The sequence below is a fragment of the Wyeomyia smithii genome, chromosome 1, assembly GCF_029784165.1.
Source record: "Wyeomyia smithii strain HCP4-BCI-WySm-NY-G18 chromosome 1, ASM2978416v1, whole genome shotgun sequence".
Classification (NCBI taxonomy): domain Eukaryota; kingdom Metazoa; phylum Arthropoda; class Insecta; order Diptera; family Culicidae; genus Wyeomyia; species Wyeomyia smithii.
The window spans coordinates 28166383-28189890 of record NC_073694.1 but is presented as its reverse complement, the minus strand read 5'-3'; the positions used below and the strand labels follow the sequence as shown (position 1 = coordinate 28189890).

Sequence of the window (23508 nt, the reverse complement as noted above, 5' to 3'; positions counted from 1 at the left end):
GGACCTAAAGCTACTCCAGTTCTTAAATATCATTAAAAGAAAGCCGCATTTTCTGAGCAAAATTTGATTTTCAAAAAAAGTTTATCGTTTTCCTTCGATTTTTAGACGAAAAATAAAAAATTGCTCGAAATTTAGGGCATTTCGAGCAGTTTTTTATTCTTCATTCAAATTTTGAAGGACAACGATAAAATTTTTTTAAAAACATGTTTTGCACAGAAAGCTGCACTATTTCAGCTGATATAAAAATTAGAAAATCGTGTAAAACTTTAGGAACCAATTGACCGCCACAATTTTTTTTTTTGCTTAGTGTAGAATTTTATAAGAAGTAATTCTTACTCTACATGCTCAAATAAACAAATAATAAATAAATATAATATATTTATTCGTAAATTTAAAGATAAATTGAAAAATAAAATTCATTTACGTACTTCTATATCTATACGGATTTTGATTCACTGCTGTGCGGTCTTTAATCCAGTCTATATCGCGTGCGTGCGAATTTCGATTCAAAAGTGTACGGATTTCGATTCAGGCGAAAAACTGCGTACGGATTTCGATTCAAAACATGTTCTATTCAAACATGATTTTTTCGAGTTTCAGAGTAGTTTAAATCATTTCGCTTGAAAATAGTGATAAAATATAAGAAGACCTATAAGTTAACATGTCAAGTTAACAGTTTAAAGCAATATGTAATTTCTTGATTTTATATTGACCGTTGAAGATTATCATGTGCTTAAGTGTACGGATTTCGATCCAGCACGGTAGTAATCTGTAGGAAACTCCACGTAAGTCCATTTAAATAGACAGATAGAAGTATGGTGTCTTTGACAAAGTTGTTTCTTATAAAATGTGCTACTACTTTGCCGAACACGATGAATTTTTATATGCAAAAATGAAAAAAAGTAAAATTCGCTTCTCACTGTTAAGTGAAATGATCACAAAACTGTAACTTCTATAGCATGGAGAATGATTAATGGAACAACTTTACACTGTGGCTCTGAAATCAAGTTTTTCGGGTCAAAATAATTTCGATCACGTTTTTGCAGCTTTGGAAACAGTGTGCATCCGAAAGTTGCGCTTCCGGAGTAAACTCTGTTCTGCGACCTTCGCCGTGAATAGAAAAAACAAGCTGAGCACGAATAACACCCACGAAGAGGGGAACAAAACCACCCATTGCTGTTTGTCGCTTTCCTTGCGTTTGGCCGAAAACGTGACAGGAATTGAATCCTGCCACTCATGACTCACCCGTTACACGACAATCTAGTCAAGTTGCCCGACGTTTCGGCCATTTCCATGGCCTTTTTTCAAGGGCCAAAACGTCGGGTAATTTTTGAAAGAGTGCGTTGAAGCGAAAACGACGAGACCTCTTTTTATTTTATTTGTCCAAATTTATTAATTTTAACATTATTTTATTTTAATCCTTTCCTTAATTCCAGCTATTTTGACTAACCTTGTGATTTTTGTCATTTTCAAAACACTTGTTTTTTTTTGTTATTTGATTTTATTTACTATAATTTTTATCATTGTTTTTTTCATATATTTTTTTTTTTTGAATAACGAAATATATCAGAAATATCGAAAACACAGAAATTTTTTACATTTTTGATATCTTTCGCTATTTTGACATCTCTGTTGTCATTCGAGTTTTGACGTGGGACTACGTCTTTGTTTTCTATACTGGTATGCATTCTGTAAAATTGGAAATGAAGCTGGCAAATGTTGCGTCAGATTTCAAACGATAATAACAGCATAACCACATGATGGAAAACAATAGCCAATATATTGATGGATAGATAAAATGTGAACAATTTTGTACTACACAAGTTATCATTATTTTTCATTGCAAAGTGATAAAAATCGATAAAAAGTGTCAAGGACAAATTTACGCGAACAATGAACCAATCACATGTGAGCATTCCTAGCACAGACGACATGAATAGACACCAATCATTCCCTGTGATATTCTCTGTATCAATATCCAAAACAAAAATTAACAGAATATCCCCGTTCCAATAGGTCAATTTATGATTGCTTCCATGAACCTAGACTAATTTGATGTCTCGAAGGTAAAGGTTTTTTCGAAAAGCTTCAAACAAGCCTTCTTCTCGAACAATTTCTGCTGGAAGAGCGTAATAGAAACTGATGTTTTGAAAGAAAACATGCTGGTAAAAGCAACAGTACCGTAGCTAATTTCTCGTCGTCTATCATTGTAGCGGGCATGACTTCTATTCGCGTGCAATCAAAACTGCAATGCTGCTATTGATGGTGATTGAAAGTTTGACCGATATAATATCGAATGAGTAAGTTCCTTAAAATACTAATTCATAGAAGAGTAATTTTTAGTCCATTTATTTTATTTTTTTTTTACTTTTCAACATTGTTTGATATTTTTTTATTTTTAACTTTACAAATAACAACTTAAATTAGCTGTTTTCGTAATACAGTGAATGTAATTGTTGGCAAATGTAACGAACTTGTGAAGCAAAAAAATTAATCTTTTTAAACTTTAACTTCGTTGTAATTGTTAGATGTTTTTTGCACAAAACACAACACTGTAAATGAAGTTCTTTCGAGTGTAATTACATATAAAGCAAAGCAAAGCCTTGGTGCTACATTCCGATTCGGAACTCGACCTTCTGTTTTACTTATACACAGACTTCGCAGCCGACTGTTTAGTGTACAGGACAATTGTGGGGCTAGCACTACGATCCTACTGACACTAACTAGGAGATCACAATTATATTTGAAATTCAAGAGAAAATTTTTTGGCTTCTGTATATAATCGAGTCTAAAATTATATATAATCGAATCACATATAATCGAGTCAATATATAATGGAGTCTCTATATAATCGAGTCCGACCTGTAGTACATTTTTTAAACTCTATCGTTTTTGCAAACCTTAACGTTACGTTGTCATAGCTATCAATGGGATCTCCTTCAAAGTACCTATATAAAAATGTTAGAGTTAGTTTGAGCTTCAGAATTACCTGCAAACTTTTACGATGCGTTAGTTGATTTTATTCGTTATCTCGGGCTCATACCTCTGATGACACCAAGATGGACTCTAACTTGAAGGGTTTTTTATACATGGAACAATATTAATGTGGTTAATAGGTATAAAATGGCAGAGATACTCTATCCTGTTAACTATGAGCTAAGATGCGACTGTACCATTCCGCTGATAACCTTGTGTTCAACTCCCTGGTAGCGGTCATGTTCATGTCTTTCTCTACCGTAAGCTGCAAATGTTCATTGTAGTTGTTGAAAGCATCCAGCGATACGCTTTCACTTTATTTTCAGGTAGAACGATAAAAAAATCATCATTGAATGTTCTAAGGCATGGGATGGGAAAAATCGAACTGTCAATTTTTGTTCCAATCAATTTGTTGAGCACCATTTCCGCCAAGATTGGCGACAGCGAACTCCCCATAACTGTTCCAAACGTCTGAGCATAAAACGCAGCATAAGGGACACAATCTTCAGGAACAAATCTTTGTCGATGCGTGTATGTTTTTTTTATCTCTGTCCATTCTTCCTTTGTTACGTGTACCACATCCTTAGGTACGTTAATAAATGAAGAAACCACGTCAAAAGACACAATTATGTAGTTCTCTAACGTTTCAATATTGGTACCTTGAAGGAGAGCCTATTGATAGCTATGACAACCTATCGTAAAGCTTTGTACTCTGAATGTAAAAGGTACAATTTTTGTGAGTGTTTTGGAAAGAAAAACGATAGAAATGAAAGTACTATTCACATAAATCGATTCAATTAATTTATAAATCTCCCGAAAAAGCCAAGTCCAAAGGCCGAAACGTCGTACATAAAACATTTCCCTTGGAATTTCACGTTCACAGTCGTTTTTAAGTTATTTTTTATTTCCTCAATTTTAAAATTATTAACACGACAAATTGGACATTAAAGAAGTATTTTTATTTTCGAAATGTTATATATTTTTGACTTCACATTTAGCGCATAATTAACTTTATAATATATTCAATATTCTTTTTTTTTTATTTTGAGCTTTCGTAATATTGTTAAGGTGCTCCCATACGGTGCACGAAAATTATGTCTCCATGTTATAGTTTTTTGACAGTCTACTTTTTAGCGTTCTCACTTCTTTAAAGTTCATACTTTTCCAAAAATTGTTTCAAAGACAATAGAAATCTATCACGTCTGTCATAGAGAACTTTCCATTTTTATGATTTTTTTATAGATATTTCAGGTTGGCGAAAACCTGAAAAAAACTGGACAATCAGGGAATGTCAGGGAATTCATTTTGTTGATCAGAGAATATCAGAGAAAACTGAAAAACAATCAGGAAAAAGTTTTCAACCAAAGCGCAAATCTATTTTGAACGGCTCTTTAGCGCCAAAACCAATTTATTTAGCGTAAAAGGCCAATGCGGGACCTTTACTGCTTGGTCTATATTCGATCAAAGACGTTTTCCACTGGGATTTCAGAGCTGCGTTCTTTTACGTTGCACTTTTTTGTGCCGACTGCTGAAAAATATCAGGGAAATTAATGTCATATTTTAGAGAATATCAGGGAAAATCATAAGATTTAATTGTGAAAACTTTTTTTGCCACCCTGTATTTTTATTTGTCACATTTTTGCTTGATTTATAATATCCTAATTTCGATCAAAAGTGATTTCTTATTTTGTTTTCTAATTTTAAAGTAATTGTTACTGTTGCTTTCGAAAACCCAACACGTGCGAAATGGATTGAATCGGCATACCGGCCGCCAATTGTGTTTGTGTTGACTCGACTGCTCATTTCCGCCACTTCATAGCATTAGCACCGAATGCAATTATTAGCTTTGTCCGGGTTGGGAAAAAGCCACCACAGAAGTCATCACAGCTCAGATTGACTGGATACGATTCTCGCGGAAAACTCTCGCAACGGAAATCAAATAATTTATTCTACTGACTAAGAAATATCGAAAAGGTCACCCAAGAAAACATCTTCTGCACCTAGAAACAGGGAAGAGAACCAGGAAGTGCTCTGTGAGGAAAACATTGGTTCCCAATCGGATCCTGGAGGAGGAAATTGAGTTTCATTTTAAAATTTTTGAGTGCTATTTTTGTCGCCTCAGTATTACAGCTGCAATAATGCGCCGAAGTGGCTTAGAAAAAACATGTGACGTAATATGCTCTGTCTCTTTTGGTTGCAACCCATTCAAAATAATCCTTCCATATATCGTAAAATCCCCGAACATCGCTGAAAAACTCACCCAACTCACAGAACATTGCACCCTTCATAACTTAGTTAACACGCACATAAAAGTTTACGACTGCTTTCGGAAGCAAAGACTAAAATAGTTTTTCTACGTCCTGTCGGTCACACAATGGGAATATAAAAGGCTCTGTGTTGATTCATCCAGTGTACTCTGTACATGTGTACATGGTTATACAAGGAGAGGGGGAGTAGAGGAAGGAGCGGAAGTCTTTCCCCCCGCGACCGAAGCAGCGTGATAATTAAATCATTTGCATATTAGAGTCTAGCCGAGGCAGGATGCTTTGCTCTCTCTTTCCTCCCCAGCTTTCCTCGGGGTAGTTTTCGAGTTTTTCCCAACAAATCATTTCACGCCGTCACACAGTGTTGTGGGAACAGTTTTTTTCTTTTTACTTGCATTTTCAGCTCCATACTGTCAAGCAAGAAAAAAAGCATTGGAGTAATTAAGCAAGCTTACTTGCTCATGTTTCCTTAATCACGTTCGTTGCAGTCAGTGAAAATAAACACGTAATGAAATAAGGACCATTATCTTATATGCTTGTCTACGCATGTTGTGTTTACTAGGTTAAAAGGTATTTCATAGTGGAAAAAAAATTACCTTGTAATACCCGGGAAGACACGGTTTCGAGCAGACGGACTCCACCGGACCCGTCGAAGCTTCCTGCAGATCACGCAAAAAGTTAAGCGACCCGTTGTTCCATTCGCCCACCTGGACATAATCGTAGCTTCCGTCCTCCAGCAGCTGATAGTTCATGATGTCGTACCTGTTGAGAAGGATGACAGCGAGAAAAAAAAGACAGAGAATAGATGATTGTAAACGCAGTAAAATGCAGCCAGTCACGGTTTTTTATTGGTACTTTTGCGACACTCAACCTTTGGTGGATTTAATGGAATAATTAAGTGTAATTAATTTTTAAAAAGCTTTACTGTTCATCAAATGTCACAGTGAAAAGTCGGTTTAAAACTACTTGAATCTATCGTTTTTTATTGCAACAGATAACTTTTTAATAATAAACAAACATTTGTTCTTTCATCCGCAGATCGAATCAGTCAACGCAACAAAGAGCACAAATTGACATGGTTTTAGCTCCGGCTAGTGTAGAACATTTCATTTGAAACGTGTTGAGAGGAAAAAAAAGTTTTTTTTGTGAAACAGAGCACACCACATTAATCCAAAGCATGATCGTTCCATGCTTTACTGCTTTTGCTGAAATGATAATTCATGCAAGCACGAGTACTCGCTCAGTACGAAATATTTCCGGGTGCCTGCAGCTGGTTTGGCAGTGTCGGAACATTCTAATTCGCCAACTTTCCTCGGATAATCAACGGATGTGCTTCAGGAATAAAAAGGGCGCTCTAAGGATAAATGTGTTTATGCTACGATAATCAGCAGCAGCCTTGCGGTAAATTGTTGGATGTTTTATGTAAGTGTTGCTATGTTGTTATTTGATTATTCCAATCATCTAAGAGTAGCTAACAGAATATCGAAAAATATGGTTTTATTTTTTGATTTTTTTTTTTGATAAACGCATCTTTGAATATACTCAAAACTTGATATTGAAACGACTCTTATCGTTTTATAAACAGGGTACCGAAAATCCCGAAAATCGGTAATCACAAAACCTTGAAAAAGTTTGATTTAAAAAGACCTTTGAAACTCAGTGTTGAGCCAAAAAACAGCAAAACAATGTCGTAAAGATACGAAAAGATCATTTATCAAATTAATAACATAAACCAGAAAAAGAATAGATAACATTAGAATTGCTGTGCAAACTCGTTCATTGTATGTCTGCATGAAAAAAGATAGTAAGGAAAATAGGAGAAACAGTAAATAGTAAATATCAAATGGATAAAATCAATGAATTCAGCAAGAAAACTTTGAAAAGTAAATAAAAAAAACAACAAAAAAGTGAACAGAAATCGTATGACGCAAAATAAGAAAAATTGCCAGCACTATGAAAAGACACCAGAGAAAGATGAGAAAAAAGAACAAGAAAAAGGCAAAACGTAGATACGAAACTAAGAAAGAATATGAAATAGACAATGGAACAAGAATTCAAACAAGATGGAGAAACCAAAAAAAAAAACTGAAAATAGAGAAGGAACAAAACGTAACAAATACGAAAGCTGAAACAGCAAAATGAACAAAAAGAAACCTAAAAAAAACAAAATTTCGCCAATATTATAAAAAGGCGCCATTGCCAAAGTGTACGAGTACAAACAAAGCGAAATAAAAAAGAAGCAAAAGACAAAACATACAATCGAAACCAGAATGCCATGAATGACACAAATACCTCAAATTGTTTTTCACAATCGTTTCGACTTGACTATTCAAAGGATTCTATCACGGTGAAAAGATGAATCGGTAAAACGATAAGACTGGAGGAAAGATGTGAAAACTGAAAAAAAATCATTGCGTTTGAGACAAAGTGCTGTGAAAAAAAAAACAATTACAAAAAATATTAGGTCATTTGCAAAGGGGAAAATTGCGGAACGACCGCACATTTCGTAGTTGTTTCTTTGTGATGGATCTTAACTAGTGAAGTCGAACAAAGAGTAAGATGGTAATTTGGGATTAATTTGTAATGTTCAATGTACAACAATTCACGGTCGGGAAGGAAAGAAGTCAGTGTTACGATCGTTGTTGCCAGAGAGCGAATTTGTCCCTGCATCTCTAACGACTATAAACGGAAAGGAAGTTTACTTTTGTCACCGTGGTCAGTGACGGATTTTCGTACTTTTACTCTTCCTTCTACAGCCAATACACTATATTTTTCTTTTACACGAGGGATACATAGCGCGTAAAAAACCGCGGTAATTCCGATATCCGTGTAGAAAACAATCAATTCCTAAGCGTTTTTAATCAAAAAGCAAAGCCTTGGTGCTACATTCCGATTCTAACTCGATTGCCTGTTCATTATACACAGACTTCGCATTCAACTGTTAAGTGTACAGGACAAGTGCGGGGCTAACGCTACTATCCCACTGACACTAAGAGTCTTTTCCGAGCCAAGACTCGAACCTACGGCGACTGTCTTATTAGACGAATATCGTACCTCGAGACCATCTGGGAGATAGCGTTTTTATGCATTTCTGCTAAATTCTTTCGAAAAAAAAATTGATAGCCGTGTTACTTCTGCATGCGAATCGAGCTGAAAATCATGAAAACATATTGAAAGGTTGCGCCAAATCAGTGAATATTCAATAATTGGATTATGTAACCTCAACGTACACTCTAAATAAGCGATTTGAACAGGAAAAATCCCAATAAAATATGACGCATAAAAAAACGACTTTTCTGAAAAATCCACGTATAAAAAATCGCAAAGCATTTTAATAATAAAAATTGCCGCTGCTGCTATTCGCTACCGTTACTGCTGCTATACGCTGTCACTACCCGCTGCCACTTAGTCAGGACCATCCTGGTAGCTCTACTAGTAGAATGATTGGTTTGAGCAGAGACAGACTCTTATATAGCCCAAAGAGTGCATTACCGGTTAACTTGGTTCTGTCGACCGTGTTAGGGAAAGTAAGCATTTTGTGACCAGTCAAAGGTCGAAATCTGTGTTGATTGTTGATCAATCAATCAATCATTTCCAATCGATTGCTGCAAGAACGAAGGGATTGAAAACTAACCGACTAATTGGCATTTGAAATTTAACATAATTTTTTTCTTCCATTCTATAGATTTTCATTTTACACCCCTATGTAACCGTACTTCCTAGTTCTACGTCAAAAATGGTCGAAATATCAAAAGGAAACAACATCACATCGCTCTACAAGTTCGTAAATTCTATGTTCGAAATACAAAAAAAGATACAAGAGATTGAATAAAATTAGAAATTTATTAAAATAGAAATTGCTCGCCGAGTTCATCACTTTAACGTTATGTATACGAGAAAACTCATTAAGGTCTCTGAAAAAACGGTAATGGCTAGGGTCACTAAAATTCATAGTAATGGTTGAATAGTTATAATCTTTCATTTTTTTGCGGTTTGAGCTTTTGGAGTGCACCTGTGTTGACCACTGTTATTAGACTATTTTGATTTAAAATTTCTTTTTATATAAATGAAAATAAATGAAAAGGAAGAAAGGCTTGAAAATGAAATATAAAGAAGAAAGAAGAAAACAACACAAAAAAGCGATAGCGATAGTAGAAAGTTGAAATAAGAAGGAAGCATTCTATTCCGGTTGAAGGACGAATAGATAAAAAAAGGAAAAAGTAGGGTAAGGAACATATTCTAAGCAGCTTTAGGAACCGCCTGTGTATTCAGACGAAATACTCGAAATGTGTTGGGTGAAACTCAAACAGTAGTATATCAATCCGTTCGCTACCGTTTTCTCTGTCAGAACTTGTTTTCAGATTGTAAAACTAAGTTAACAAACTTTAACAATCATCAATCAAAGTTACCAATCGAGGAACACTATTCCAATCACCCCGAACCTATTTTAAGCAGTTTCCATCTGTTTTGCAGGCGTTTTTTCTTCAGCACCCGAAGTGGCTCCTGAATGGCTGCAATATAGGTCGATTTGTTTCAATTGCAATTGTTCACAGATTTCTTTGTGATTAACGGTTTTTTTATATTCGTAAGACAGCTAGACAATCAAAGTTTTCGTTTCCATCATTGAAGTTGTCGATATTGATCAAAATGCAGGAGTTTGAGGCCTGTTTTCTACGACTGATTAAAATAGGCGCCACTGCTAAAGCCGTTCCCTACCCTAGAACGGTTTGAATATACAAAACATGCATGCTGGAAAAAAAGAAAAATGAAACAGCGCAAACAATTGACTGATTCTCAACTTTAAAGAGCAAAAATAATTCAGCAACTTACGTAAAGTGAAACTGCAGAAAAACTAAAAAACAGCAAAGGCAAAAAGGTGAAATTTCGAGAAAAAAAAATAAACGACACAAAAAAAAAACAGTCTTAGGACAGCCAAGAAAAAAAAAGAAAAAGTGAAAAAGGAAGGGAAAACAACGTCAAAACAACATGGTCAGAGAAGCACAGAACAGAAATGAAAAAAAAAATGTTACGGCGCACTGCAAGTTCATAAAGTCGTTTTTCAAAGAAAAAACGCTACTTATCTAATCCAACAAAATGCACGAAAAAATAAATGAAGCAAAGCACTGAAAACAAATTAATTTTGAAAAGCTGCGGAAATAGTACAAAAATTGCGAAATGAAAAATGAAAGTTGCGACAAAACTTAAAAAAAAAATATTTGACAAGGAAACCAAAGAAAATAAAATACAATTGATAAATTGATTAAAAAAAAACAAACTGACAACAGAACTAACAATAATCAAACAAGACAAAAATACAAAATTAAAACAGAAGACACTAAAGACGGAGTTACCAACACAAAAGTTCAAAGAAAAAAAATAAACGCTTTTTTTAATATGCAGCCATAAAAAGATAAAAGCACCAAAGGCAAAAAGGAGAAATATAAAAAAGAAAAGAGCAAACAACACAAACGAGATAATCGGATTAGTTTTAGAAAGCACTACCAAGTATTCTGTTCCGGTGAAAAGACGAAAAGGAAAAATTGTGTAAAAATTCCAACTGATTAACGACTTTACGGAGCATACATAATTTTGCAATTAATTTCTAGAGAAATTAAAAATAAAACCATAGAAATATAAAGAAAGTTTAATAAACAATAAATGAGAAAAAATCAAAACTTGTAGTAAAATTAAACAAACAATTCAAATTAAAACGTACAAAAAGAGTATCCGTAGAGAACCCAACAGTAACAAAGGAAAATATAAGAAAAGAATAAACAACACAACATAGATGGAAAACGCGCTAGTCGTGATGAAAGAAAATACATAATTTAAAAAAAAATATAAAAAAACAAGGTTACACTGAATTAAAGATGAAATAAAAGAAAAAAAACGAACAAAGAGCAACCGAAACAAAATACAAAAAATTTCCAAATTAATGAGAAAACACTAGTGACAAAGCAAATACGAATAAAAGAATAAAGAACAATACAAACGTAGAAATGAAACTAAGAATACATTGCCTCTTGTTTCTGCTCATGAGAGATTCGACTTCTCACAAAAGTTCTATCCCAGTGCGCACTGGTTCAGGAATGAAATCTTGTGGAACGAAATTATAAGCGCTCACAGGGTGTACCCATTCGGTTTCTGATTTTCTACTAAGCTCCTTGGTATAGCTAGAACTATAATTTGAATGCTCAAATTAGTTTGTGATTTGACCGCAAAAGTGACGCTGCGATACGCACTTTTTCTCTCACGCGCTAAAGTTTTGCGGTTTTGGGCAAAGTTATTGATCAATAAATTTTATAAAACTTCGTAGTAGGTGAGAACCTTCTATCTCTGCTAATTTTAGAGATCTACATGTTTTTGTAAAATTTGTTTAATTTCAAGTTTTTTTATGATGTTGCTACTTGAATTAATCTTTTAAAAATGTTTTCTCGATAGAAATTAAATAATTTCCTTCTTTCCTGCCGAACTAGATACAAAACTCAGTGAAAAAAATTACTTAATAGACTGGTTTGCAATGCGACGTAAAAAAGATTGAGAGAACTATGAATGGGATCAAAAAAGAAAGACAAAAGAAGAACCAAAAAGAAACAATCACAAAACTAAAAATAAATAAAAATATGAATATAAATAAAAATTGCGAAGTGAAAAATTGTGGTGAAAATAAAATGGTGAGGAAGAAAAACTCTGAAAAAATTTACAGCGTATTTGAACATAGTAATTAGGAATAAGGAAATCAATAGTGAAAATAGATGAAAGAAATGAGCAACATGAAGCAAATAAGGCATCCATAAATTACGTAACCCAAAAAACCCAATTTTTGGACCCCCACCCTCCATATGTAACGAAACGTAACACCAACACCTACCCCCTAACAAATTACGTAACGCTGTAGAAGAATTTGCCTAATAAAAATGCTCGTTTTTGGAGAGTCTCTCCAGAGATTTTTTGTTACGTAACGCTGATCTTACCTCCCCCCCTCCCTTATGTAACAAATCGTAACGCTCAAGGATGCCGCCTAATACAAAAATTGAAAATTGACCAAAATTGTGGAAAGACACTGACGACGGAACAAATAAAAAGAAAAAAAAAACGTAGGTGATAAAAGTAAAAAAAGTTTCTGAAAAACAATTTCAAATATAAATATCAACAAAATCACAATGAAATAATAAAAAAGCAAAATCTTTAACTGAAACGATTGAAAGAGGTTAAACTATGATAATAAGTGATCAGACAGAAAATTTGATACTGTTACAAAAAGGCAAGATCATTGGCAACTGTTAGCGAAGACAAAAGTAAAAGAGGAAGAAGATTCAAAACAATTATATCAATTAATGAAAAAGAAAATTGAAAGTTAAGAAGAAGGAAACTGCTTGGAAGGTGTACAAAAAGTAGAGGAAATAAAAAGCAAAAAAGGCGAAAAATAAAGATGGAAAGAACAAACTAAATGGAAAAGATTACGGAAGCGATGACCTGCATGAAGGTTGACAGTCAAAATGAAACGAAGCGAAATATAGAAAAAACAGTATTTAATAGATAGAATGACGGTTATCAATAAATTCATTAGAAAAAAAAAATAACTAAAACACAACCTAATAAGTTAAACTGAAAAAAAAAACAAAAGAGGAAAAGTTACAATAACTACGGTTCAAAAAATTAAAATAACAAGAAAGAAACTAAAAAATATATAAAATTGCAATACTAAAAGATTTTCAAACATTCTGACAATTTCTGACAAAAGGTGAGCAAAAACACTCCAAAAAGCTCAAATTTAGGATCCGATTTTTATTTCTCGAGGACGCGGAAAGCCACTCTTGAAACGAATTGAATCCTTCGAAAGGTAGGATGTTGCTTGATACTGATTGAAGCAGACGAAAATTCCAATGATTCTGTTGTTTTTCCCAGCCTTCTTTTTCGCAACTCGATAGCAGCAGCAAGCAACCGTCAAGAATTGCACTTTTCCAAATCGTTTCGAACCAATTCATATAGAGTGTGAAACGTTCTTTGCAATCATCATGTCTCGAGTAGGAGGATGGAACAAAATAACTTAAATTGAAAAAAAACTTCGAATGTATTTCATTTTAACACAGGTGACAATGCGCCTCCATTGCTTACATTCGATGGTCGCGCATCATGAATGGTCCAACTAACGGACAGTTAAATTGAAAACACAGGTTAGTAATACCATTATCGTTCCGAAATCTGTAAGGAGCTTCTCTCGGTCACAGCTTTCGTTCAGGAGATTTAAAACCGCTTTTTTCTTTTCCGCAGAATATGTTCCCAAATCGTTTTCAGCCTTTATGGCAAAGCGTTTCAGCTTTCCAAACCAGTGCACAGCTATTTCGCACCCAAAGACAAAAGCGACAAAAGTAGCACAAATAAAATCACGCCGTCTTACCTTCCGGGAGGGTCTCCCCTGCTGTCAAACTCGACGGTGTCGCCCGACTCGTAGGTGAACGAAACATTCATAAGGTAATTCTGCGTGGTCGGAAGGAGATAAAGAGTTATGAATTAAATTTCCTCTGTCCGGTTTGAGAGTGGCGAGGGAAGAGGGTTCGGTTTCGTACCAAGAACAGTGTCCCATTGAAGGGAAACATGGCCGCACAGATGCCGGCCGTATTCCGACCGCACGAGTCCTGCTGCAGGGCGTGCAACGCGTAAGCCATCGTGTAGATCGCCTTGATGACGAAGCTCATCTTCGGTTCCTGGCGGTAACGGTCTGACAGTTGTTCGTTTCCTGAGCGCGAGAGAAAAAACAATAGATGTTAGTAATAATTAATTTTAATTAAATTCTTTTAAACGTCGAAACTCATTTAAAAGTTGGCGGGAAAGACAATGCTTTGCAAGGATTATCGATACAAGGGAATCTTTTATTCCCGTTAATCATCACCGGGACACCGGACTTAAACATCATTTCAATGCCCGCCAGCGCTTCGAGATAGAAATATTTTAAAAAACGGAGCCGTCGCCATTCACCAAAACCGAAACTTATTTTCGCCTCCGGAGTTAGGTCTTTGAATAGGTTGATGTTTACTCTTTTTTGAAGTGCGCCTCAATCATCTAGCCTGGTTGATAACCCATTCTCAACCAAAAACGAAAGCTAGTGAAACCTCTATCTTAAAACAATGAATGAAACCAGCTTCCACACAATCAGCGGAAGCGGAATCCAAGAAAATCGCTCAGCAAGTATGTGACCCTTTCCGCGAATTGACATATAAATATAGATTAGTTTTGTCGGAAAGACGGAAACTTGCACCGGTACAGGAGAAGAGTACACGGGCGAGACCGCGCTCGAAGGATGAATGAGGTTAAATTCCTACATTCCGAAGTGGATTCGAAAATGCCCGCCGGTTGTTTGTGTGGCCGTGTGCTTTCAGCTCAAGAATCTATACCGCGCTGTCAATGAGGACGTGTATGTATGTGTGCGCGTCCTTTGCACCCTATTTGTAGGTAAGATTTGAATGGAGCAGATTTTTCCGGCCAGAATAAAGCAGGTTTTCATTTAAAACATTTGGTGGGTCGAAATTTTTCGGATTATTTCCTGCTGCAGAAAACTCGAAGTTTGATTTGATTTTCCGGGCACTAATTAATCGCAAATTTGGTTGTAATTGCGAAAACAACATCCCTGTAGGAACCTTACCTGTGCAAACCGACTTTGCTTCACTGGCAAATCCTTGCTGCAGTCCGTCGTTTAGCGTTGCTTCATTAACGGGCAGTCGACAGTTGAATTTGGTCTTTTTTTTTTTTTTTTTTTTTTTTTTTTTAAAGGTGGCGGGGAAATCTGCAAACAGACACCTGAGAAGAGAACTCAGGGTGTGGGGATGAGACTAGGGGAGAGATGCTGGGGTAGTTACACTCCCCCAGACACCTACTTATCCCTGTCCCGACCCACTAAAACCCCTCCAGTCTCCAGCCCTGGTCTTCCCGGAACGACGGTTAAGTATTACGTCGGGAAGTGGCTTTTGTGCGTGATGCACCCTCTTTACTCTTATAACCTCCTAGCTAACTACCTGGAGACTGGTAATTAGCTACCACTGGCGTGTTGGTGGTTGACCCGCCACACACGTTGCAGCTCCAGAACAATCTGAGAGGCGGCCGCACAGACCGCGTTCCAGATGTCCGGGTCGTCGCACATCCTCCGGACTAGATTGTCCGGAGTAGTGCCAGGCCCGCTCACAGCCATCATGTTGCTCCTCGCTCTTACGAAACGGGGGCATACGAAGAAGACGTGCTCAGCAGTCTCCTCCTCCTCCACGCACTCGGGACACATGGGGGACACCGCGTGTCCGAACCTGTGCAGATATTGCCTGAAACAACCATGGCCTGACAGGATTTGTGTCAGGTGGAAGTTCACTTCGCCATGTCGTCTCCCGACCCAGCCGGATATCTCCGGTATGAGTCGGTGCGTCCATCTGCCCTTTGTGGAATTAGACCATTCCCTCTGCCAACGGAGCATCGAGAATGACCTTCTGGTACCTCGTATGCCCCTTGTGTCACGTTGGTCGAAACACTCTCTGTCCTCCTTGATGGCGATGCTGATAGGCATCATGCCGGACAAGACACATATTGCATCGTATGACACCGTACGATACGCACTCGCAACTCTCAGGCACATGAGCCTGTAGGTACTTTCCAGTTTGCCACGGTAACTGTTAGTACCTAGCGCTCTGGACCACACTGGCCCACCATACCTAAGTATGGACGAAACCACGCTGGCAAGAAGTCTTCGCTTGCTGCCATAAACCGCTGAGCTATTGGACATCATACGAGATAGTGCTGCAATAGCCGATGAGGCCCTCTTACAGGCATAGTCGACGTGACTCCCGAACGTGAGCTTGTCGTCCACCATAACCCCCAAGAGCTTCAGGGATCGCTTCGAGGTGATGGTGCAGTCTCCGACTCTGACCACCGCCTGTTGCTCCGATTTACGGTTGTTCACAACCATGACCTCCGTCTTATGATGCGCGAGCTCCAGTTTCCTGGAGCGCATCCAGTCCTCGACCTTGCGTATACAGTGCGCGGCCGTCAACTCGACCTCCTCGATAGACTCGCCGTAAACCTCCAGCGTTATGTCGTCTGCAAAGCCGACGATCACAACCCCTACAGGGAACTTGAGTTTTAACACTCCGTCATACATGACATTCCACAACACCGGGCCCAGGATAGAACCTTGCGGAACTCCTGCGGTAATTGGGACGCACTTCTGACCCTCCTCTGTGTCGTAAACAAGTACTCGATTCTGGAAATAATTTTCCAGAATCTTGTACAGCGACACCGGTACATGGATGCTCCTGAGCGCGAGCGCTATGGAGTCCCAACTGGCACTATTGAACGCATTCTTCACGTCGAGCGTGACGATTGCGCAGTAGCGTATTCCCCTTCTCTTGCGCTGGATTGCTACCTCCGCCGTCTTGATGACAGAAGAGATTGCGTCCAGCGTGGACCTGCCCTTCCGGAAGCCGAACTGGTTACTTGCCAGACCGTGTACACCCTCCGTGTACCTCACCAGTCTGTTGAGGATGATCCTCTCAAGCACCTTGCCCGCGGTGTCCAGCAGGCAGATAGGCCTATATGCCGATGGGTCCCCTGGCGGTTTCCCAGCCTTCGGCAATAAGACCAGTCTCTGCCGCTTCCACCTGTCCGGAAAGAGACAGTCATCCAGGCACCTCTGCATGACTGCCCTGAACAGCCCGGGGGCCGTTTTTATCGCCAGCCTGATCGCCAGGTTAGGGATACCATCCGGTCCCGGTGCCTTGCTCACCTTTAGGGATTTGGCGATCACGATGAGTTCCTCATTCGTAACCCTTGCCTCCTCCCCTGCCTCGACACGGCTGTCGTCGCTCACGGATTGGATGCTCGGCAGGTTGGCCGACCATCTCTGGTCTATGTCTGAGATACTGGAACGTCGGACGTGAGACTCGACCGCCGGAGGCCAAGGACTTGGCTCGTGGCGTGGAAAGAGTCCCTCGATGATACGCTCCAGCATCGCTGGTGATCGCTCTGCAGGCGCCAGCGCGCCTTTAGTCTTGGCCATTACGATCCTGTAGGCGTCACCCCACGGATTTGTATTGGCACTCGCACATAGCCTATCGAAGCAGGCCCTCTTGCTGGCCTTTATCGCACTCTTTAGCATCGATCTTGCCGAACTGAATGCTGCGCGGCGCTCTGTCCTCTCTTCTTCGTTTCGCGCACGCTGCATCCTCCGTCTTGCACGGAGGCACGCACTGCGAAGGTCGGCTATCGCGTCCGTCCACCAGTAGACCGGTGGCTTTCCATTCCTAGGTTGGCGAGTCCTAGGCATGGTGGCGTCGCACGCCCGCGATAGCATAGCAACTAGTTGGTCAGCAGTCGGGCGAAGCCAACTGCCCCCCTCGCGCTCCCTTCTCATTGCCTCTTCGAATACCTCGGCATCAAAGTGCGATGTCTTCCACCCGCGAACGGTCGGAGTGTTGGCTCTACCCGTCGCTTGCCCCCTCTCGTTGTTGTCTACACTAAAACAGACCGCCTGGTGGTCGCTATTAGTGTAGCCATCGTCTACCCTCCAGTTCTTGATCAGTCCTGGGCTGGAGAACGTCACGTCGATGATCGACTCCGCACCATTTCTGCTAAATGTACTTTTGTTCCCAACGTTGGCCAGATCTAGGTTGAGCTTTGCAAAAGCCTCCAACAGGATCTGGCCCCTCTGGTTCGTGAAGCAACTTCCCCACTCAACAGCCCAAGCGTTGAAGTCGCCCGCCACCACCAACGGCGTTAGGCCCGTTAGCTCCATGGATAGAAGGTCGACCATCTGGATGAACCTTTCGGTAGACCAACGTGGCGGAGCATAGCAACTGCAGTAGAACACTCCGTTCACCTTAGCAACTACGTACCCTTCTTCTGAGGTTGAGACAACCTCCTGAACCGGGAACTTGCTCGTCGTACATATGGCCGCCAATCTGGACTTGTCCGCAACCCAGTTACCGTTTCCGGGAGGGATGCGGTAGGGGTCCGATATGACGGCGATGTCCGACAACGACTCAGTGGCTGCTTGGTGTAGCAGCTGCTGAGCCGCGAAGCAATGGTTCAGGTTCAGTTGCGTCACCCTTACGCCCGTGGTTTCGCAGCCGGCTTACCGGCTGGGCACCTGGGGCCTCCCATAAAGTGTTTGGCGTCCCGTTTCCCGGAACATACCATGCACTTGGGAGACTCCCCACAGTCCTTTGCTTTATGGCCTGCACCTCCACATCGCCTGCACAGCTGGCTCCTATCGGGCCCCTTGCAGGTCCAGGACTTATGTCCGCCCTCGAAGCACCGGAAGCAAATGTCTGGTTGCTGTAGTATGCCCAGAGGACATACCGACCAGCCGACCTTCAACTTGCCCTCTTTCAGGGCCAGGTTAGCGTCCGCCGACGGTAGTCGGAAGGTAGCTACCTGGGTCCCCGCCGGACCTTTGCGGAGGCGGATTGACTCCTTAGCCACCTCCACCCCGCACTTCGCTTTAAGGGCTTGTGCAATGTCGCACCCCTCAGTGATTTCGTCCAGGTTTTTAAGCTGGAGAGTCACTTCTGAGGTGAGTGCCCGCACTTGCACCTCCTTCCCTAGGACCTTTTCGGCTACCGTTTTGTAGGTAGCCCCCTTGTTCTTGGCGTCCTTCCGGAGCTCAAGTATCATCTCGCCAGTGCGAGATCGGCGGATACTCCGCACATCCGCCCCCAGATCCTTGAGCTGGGTTTCCCCCCTCATCTTCTTCAAGACTTCTGAGTACTTCGACCCATCCGTCTTGAGTATGAGGGCATCACCCCTACTCCGCGCCTTTTTGACCTTTTTTGGTCCTCTGGCTGCTCCGCCATCATGACGCGTCGCACCTTCCCGACGCTTCCTACCCTCTACGGTAGTCCAAGGATTGCCCGTAGCCTCCACCTGTGCCTTTTCCGCGGTGGACCTTGAACCGGTTGGCGTGTGTTCCCGTGGGAGTAGCACGACCAATCGTTTCTTGGTGTTCCCGGGGGCCGTTTCCCCCGGGGACTGCCTCGTTCGCTTAGCGACCTGCCCCGTGGAGCAGACCGACGCGAACGAGGGGGCGTCTGTCTGCACCTCTTTAGATGCAGTCGCCCTCCCGGTCCTGGCCGCTTTCTCGGCCGCCTTCACCCGAGCTACGAGTTCTTCGTGCTCCTTTCTGGCTTCATCAATGGTGCTCCGAAGCAGGAGGAGGCTCTGCTTCAGGTCGCCAGCGATGTTTCGCCTATTCGCCGAGAACTCGATTATGGCATCGAGTTGTTCAGACAGCGCCGCCACTCTTGGCCGCGTGTCCATGCACCTTTCGACGGCCTTGACTAGCAAGGGACCGTCCACCGAGATGTCTGGTGTGGACACCGACGGATTCGCCGTTTTTCCACCTCCAGACTTCGCCGCATCCGTCTCCGCCTTCTTCTGCGGAGACCGCTGGATGCCACCTCGTGCGAAGGGATTTGGTAACCCCTCCGCACCCGTCTCTTTTGGGTTCTTCGAGCTCATTTTTGTTAATTGGGTCCCCCTTCCAGCCGCTATCCTTGTCCATAGATGAGAAGTCGCTTGTATGGTCCCATGGTAATCTATGCCGAAGCAGTGAGGCCATGGGTAAGGGGGGTCGCCATAGTACCTTATGAGCACTATCACGCCCCCGCCCGCGTAAGTCAGGAAAGGGGCATCTTGTCCTAGGACTAGTTCCCCCCCATCTGATCCTTCTCTGCCTGATTCCCACCAGGCAATGGACGCGGAACGTACTGGAAGGCCTGCCAGGTTTTACGGGACGGAGACCCCTGCACCGGGTACCATCTCGCCGTTTCAAGCCGCTGTCACGCGACTTTACTAAGGGAGCTCGATGCAGGTGCCAGCCCTTGGTCGTGGTTCCTTAGCGTATCCGACTCGAATCCGTTTCGTTCGCTGCCAGTTGCCATAATTGGGACCTTACTGGTGTCGGCCCCAATGGGCGGGGGAGTGCATTTGGTTGATGGGAGCGGCACTACTCGCTCCGTCAGAGATGCTTCCGGGTAATTGTGGCATTTACGAGGAGTCGACGGCCCAGTGTCCGACCCTCACCACCCCTAAGCAATCTCCCGCTGCTGGTCCAGGGCTGTTAGGTACTGTCAGCGGTCGCCCTCATGTAACGTGACCTCGGCGGTCGCCACGCGCCGACCCGTGGTGGCATGCAGCTCTGCCATAAGATTTGTAAGATTTGTAAGATTTGAATGGAGCAGATTTTTCCGGCCAGAATAAAGCAGGTTTTCATTTAAAACATTTGGTGGGTCGAAATTTTTCGGATTATTTCCTGCTGCAGAAAACTCGAAGTTTGATTTGATTTTCCGGGCACTAATTAATCGCAAATTTGGTTGTAATTGCGAAAACAACATCCCTGTAGGAACCTTACCTGTGCAAACCGACTTTGCTTCACTGGCAAATCCTTGCTGCAGTCCGTCGTTTAGCGTTGCTTCATTAACGGGCAGTCGACAGTTGAATTTGGTCTGAAATAGTTGAATTGTAAAAGTATGCAGTGAACATTATTTTAGAAGCATGGTGGATGAAAATCTGATTAAGTTGGCTGCCTCCCATAGCTGATGGAGATGAGGAACAACTTTCAAACAACATCGAGGAAGCTGACTTTATGTTTTCTAGTAAATATTTATTGAATTTGGAAGCCTAGCGGAAACAATTTTATTCTTTTTATTAATCACGAATTTTTGAAATGTTTTTACGATTTTCATGATATTCTTAATGAATTTCTTGCAACTTGAATAATTTTTCAATTTTTGAACTTTCACACGATTTTTGGCATAAATTTCTTGACAGTTTCGTAATGGAGTTATTGACAACTTTTTCTACTATATAACGTACCTCCCAGAACTCCTGAAACCACGGATTCCTCTTGTTGGTGAACGGATTCAACGAGAAGTAGTAATTATCGAACGACTTTACGTACGGGCTGTGAATGCGTATCGAAATCGAACCCAACGCCTGACGTTCGTAGTTCTGCACGACATCGGCTCTATCGGCCCAGCCGTCGCTTCCGATCAGCAGAAACCTGTCGGTCATGTTGAGCCGTTCCATTGCCTTCAGCAGTCCGCGCACAGTCATTCCCTCGCAGAAGCACACCACCACATTCGCATTGAGATCCTGCTCAATATTACGCAGCACATCGGAGAACGATTCGTCGTCTGCGTTACTCAGAATCTAAATTATTAGTAAAATATTAAATCGACAAAAACATAGGATCAAACAGTATGCATCCAGTTACCGAATCTTCCCTCGCTATACAAACGCCATGCTTTTCCGCTAGCTCACGGAACGCCTGAATTCCCGACTGGCCGTAATTTTCTGCAAACGTTACGGTTCAACAGTTTAGAACTGGTACAGAACACAAGGACAGTAAACATATCCTGTCATCCAAATTGGCATACATCAGCACTTACCATCGGTGTTGATGGCAGAAACGTAGGTCCAATTAAACTGCCGCACCACGTCCACCATCACCTGGGCCTGGTAGTAGTCCGAGGGGACAACCCGCATGAAGGTACTGTAACGTGCCTTATCGGAGAGATCTTTCGATGTGGTCGAGTAGCCGATTTGTGGGATCGAAAAAAGTTGCAACAAGTTTTGAACCTGTTGAACGGTAAACAAACGTGTGCCCGTAGAAGGCAATACAAAACGGTTTTAATTGATTGTTTACGTTTCGTTAAATCTCTACAATACGTGACAATTAGTAGACGCAGATACCTGAAGGGCCACCGAACTGGATCCGGGTCCAATAACTCCCACCAACGTTCGTCGAAATTTTTGTGACTTGTTGTTGCTCCCACCGTAACCGTGCGTGTTATTTTGACTCATGGCCTGGTCGAGAAGACAAAAGAGAAAAAAAACTCAAATCACATGGGAAATTAATTTAAAGCCTGCCGTTTCATCACCTACCCAGCAGATATCCTCCGGCACATAACCCACTGGATTCGCACCACCACCCCTCGGGGTAGGATTATTAGCACCGGACGGAGGCGAAATCGAGTCTCTTATCAGCTCGATACTCTGCTGCAGGGCCACCGGAGCATACCAGCACGAGTCCCGAATTTCCACCCCGAGGGTGATGTTGGGCAGCAGCGATGGGTTGTGATTGATTTCGTCGATGGTTTTAAACGTCACCTCCGACCGTTGGATGCCGTAGTGCTCGCGAACCTACGCATTAGAGAAAAGAGAGTTCAAATCGCTCATTAGTTCGATTTACTGAAGCATTCACAGCGGATGTTCGAGTGTGAGAAAGCCTTGCTCGACGGGTTTTTGATAATTGGGAAGAAAATTAGACACTTAGGAGCGTTTTTTTCCTGTAATCTACTTTAATCATTTTCATTTAGTGCAAAAGGTCTTTGTGAACGTTTGCTTTTTCTTTCAAATTTTTAAATCTTATGTTGAATTTTCTCGGGGGGTTCAATAGAAAGAAATTTGAATACATTCTCTTCCTTTAAACCCCTGCCAAATTTATGGACGACCCCTTAGGCCGATAAAAATTTTTAATTGTTTTCATGTTTAAGGTTATCAAAGCTAGCCAAGAGGGAGAGAGATAAAAGAAAGCAATATCTTCAATGAAAATTTGTATGCAAGACGATTGTAACTTGCATACAAATGAATGTTCAGTAATTCCTGAAATTACAGTTATTACCCAGTCCGCACAAATGACATGTTGGTGACCTTTAAGAGAAGATTCATATTCGTATGAAAAATATGTTCTGTAAATGGTCAGAAATGCTGAAAAAGCGTCGAAAAGGCGGGGCTTAGAGCCTTATACAAACTTTTAGTAATTGTCACAAAGTGGTTTGTTAGAAATTTTCTACATTTACATATTTTTAACTTGTTGATATTTATAGGAAAAACTAGAAACATTTCTATTTTTTTTAAATTGTCACCGCGAGACATATTTTTATCAACACATTCGAGAATATTTTTCGTGACAAAGTTCTTAAATAAAACATACTATTCGTGACCAACTCACGAACATTGCTGTTTTAGTGTTTTTTTATTTCGTCGATGAAATTTAGAAATGATTGATTGTGTGTATATAAGTAATAACATAGAACAAGTGAAAAATTCGATAAATGCCAACAGCTATTTACAAATGCAATCCCATTTTCATGGAGAAAGTATATTGCCTACCCCTTAAAATTTTCACGCCCTTAAAAAAAATTAGATTTTAGATAGTATTCGTAAAATTTTTAATATTTCAGAAACACGAAAAAATAATTTTGTTGATCTCTTAAGGCAAATGTCT

The 23508-nt window shown here is 40.8% G+C and overlaps 1 protein-coding gene across 1 annotated transcript in view; it reads right to left on the bottom strand.

Annotated features, from left to right (window-relative positions):
- Window positions 1-23508, bottom strand: part of LOC129733313 (metabotropic glutamate receptor 5-like) — a 53949-nt gene that overhangs the window by 3859 nt on the left and 26582 nt on the right. The window contains exons 3-11 of the mRNA XM_055695085.1: window positions 22164-22421; window positions 21972-22085; window positions 21668-21857; window positions 21493-21572; window positions 21093-21428; window positions 20629-20722; window positions 13811-13980; window positions 13642-13721; window positions 5837-6002 (exon numbers count right to left, since the gene is read on the bottom strand). Of these exons, the coding sequence (XP_055551060.1) occupies window positions 5837-6002; window positions 13642-13721; window positions 13811-13980; window positions 20629-20722; window positions 21093-21428; window positions 21493-21572; window positions 21668-21857; window positions 21972-22085; window positions 22164-22421 (1488 nt within the window). The remainder of the gene's footprint in view (window positions 1-5836; window positions 6003-13641; window positions 13722-13810; window positions 13981-20628; window positions 20723-21092; window positions 21429-21492; window positions 21573-21667; window positions 21858-21971; window positions 22086-22163; window positions 22422-23508) is intronic.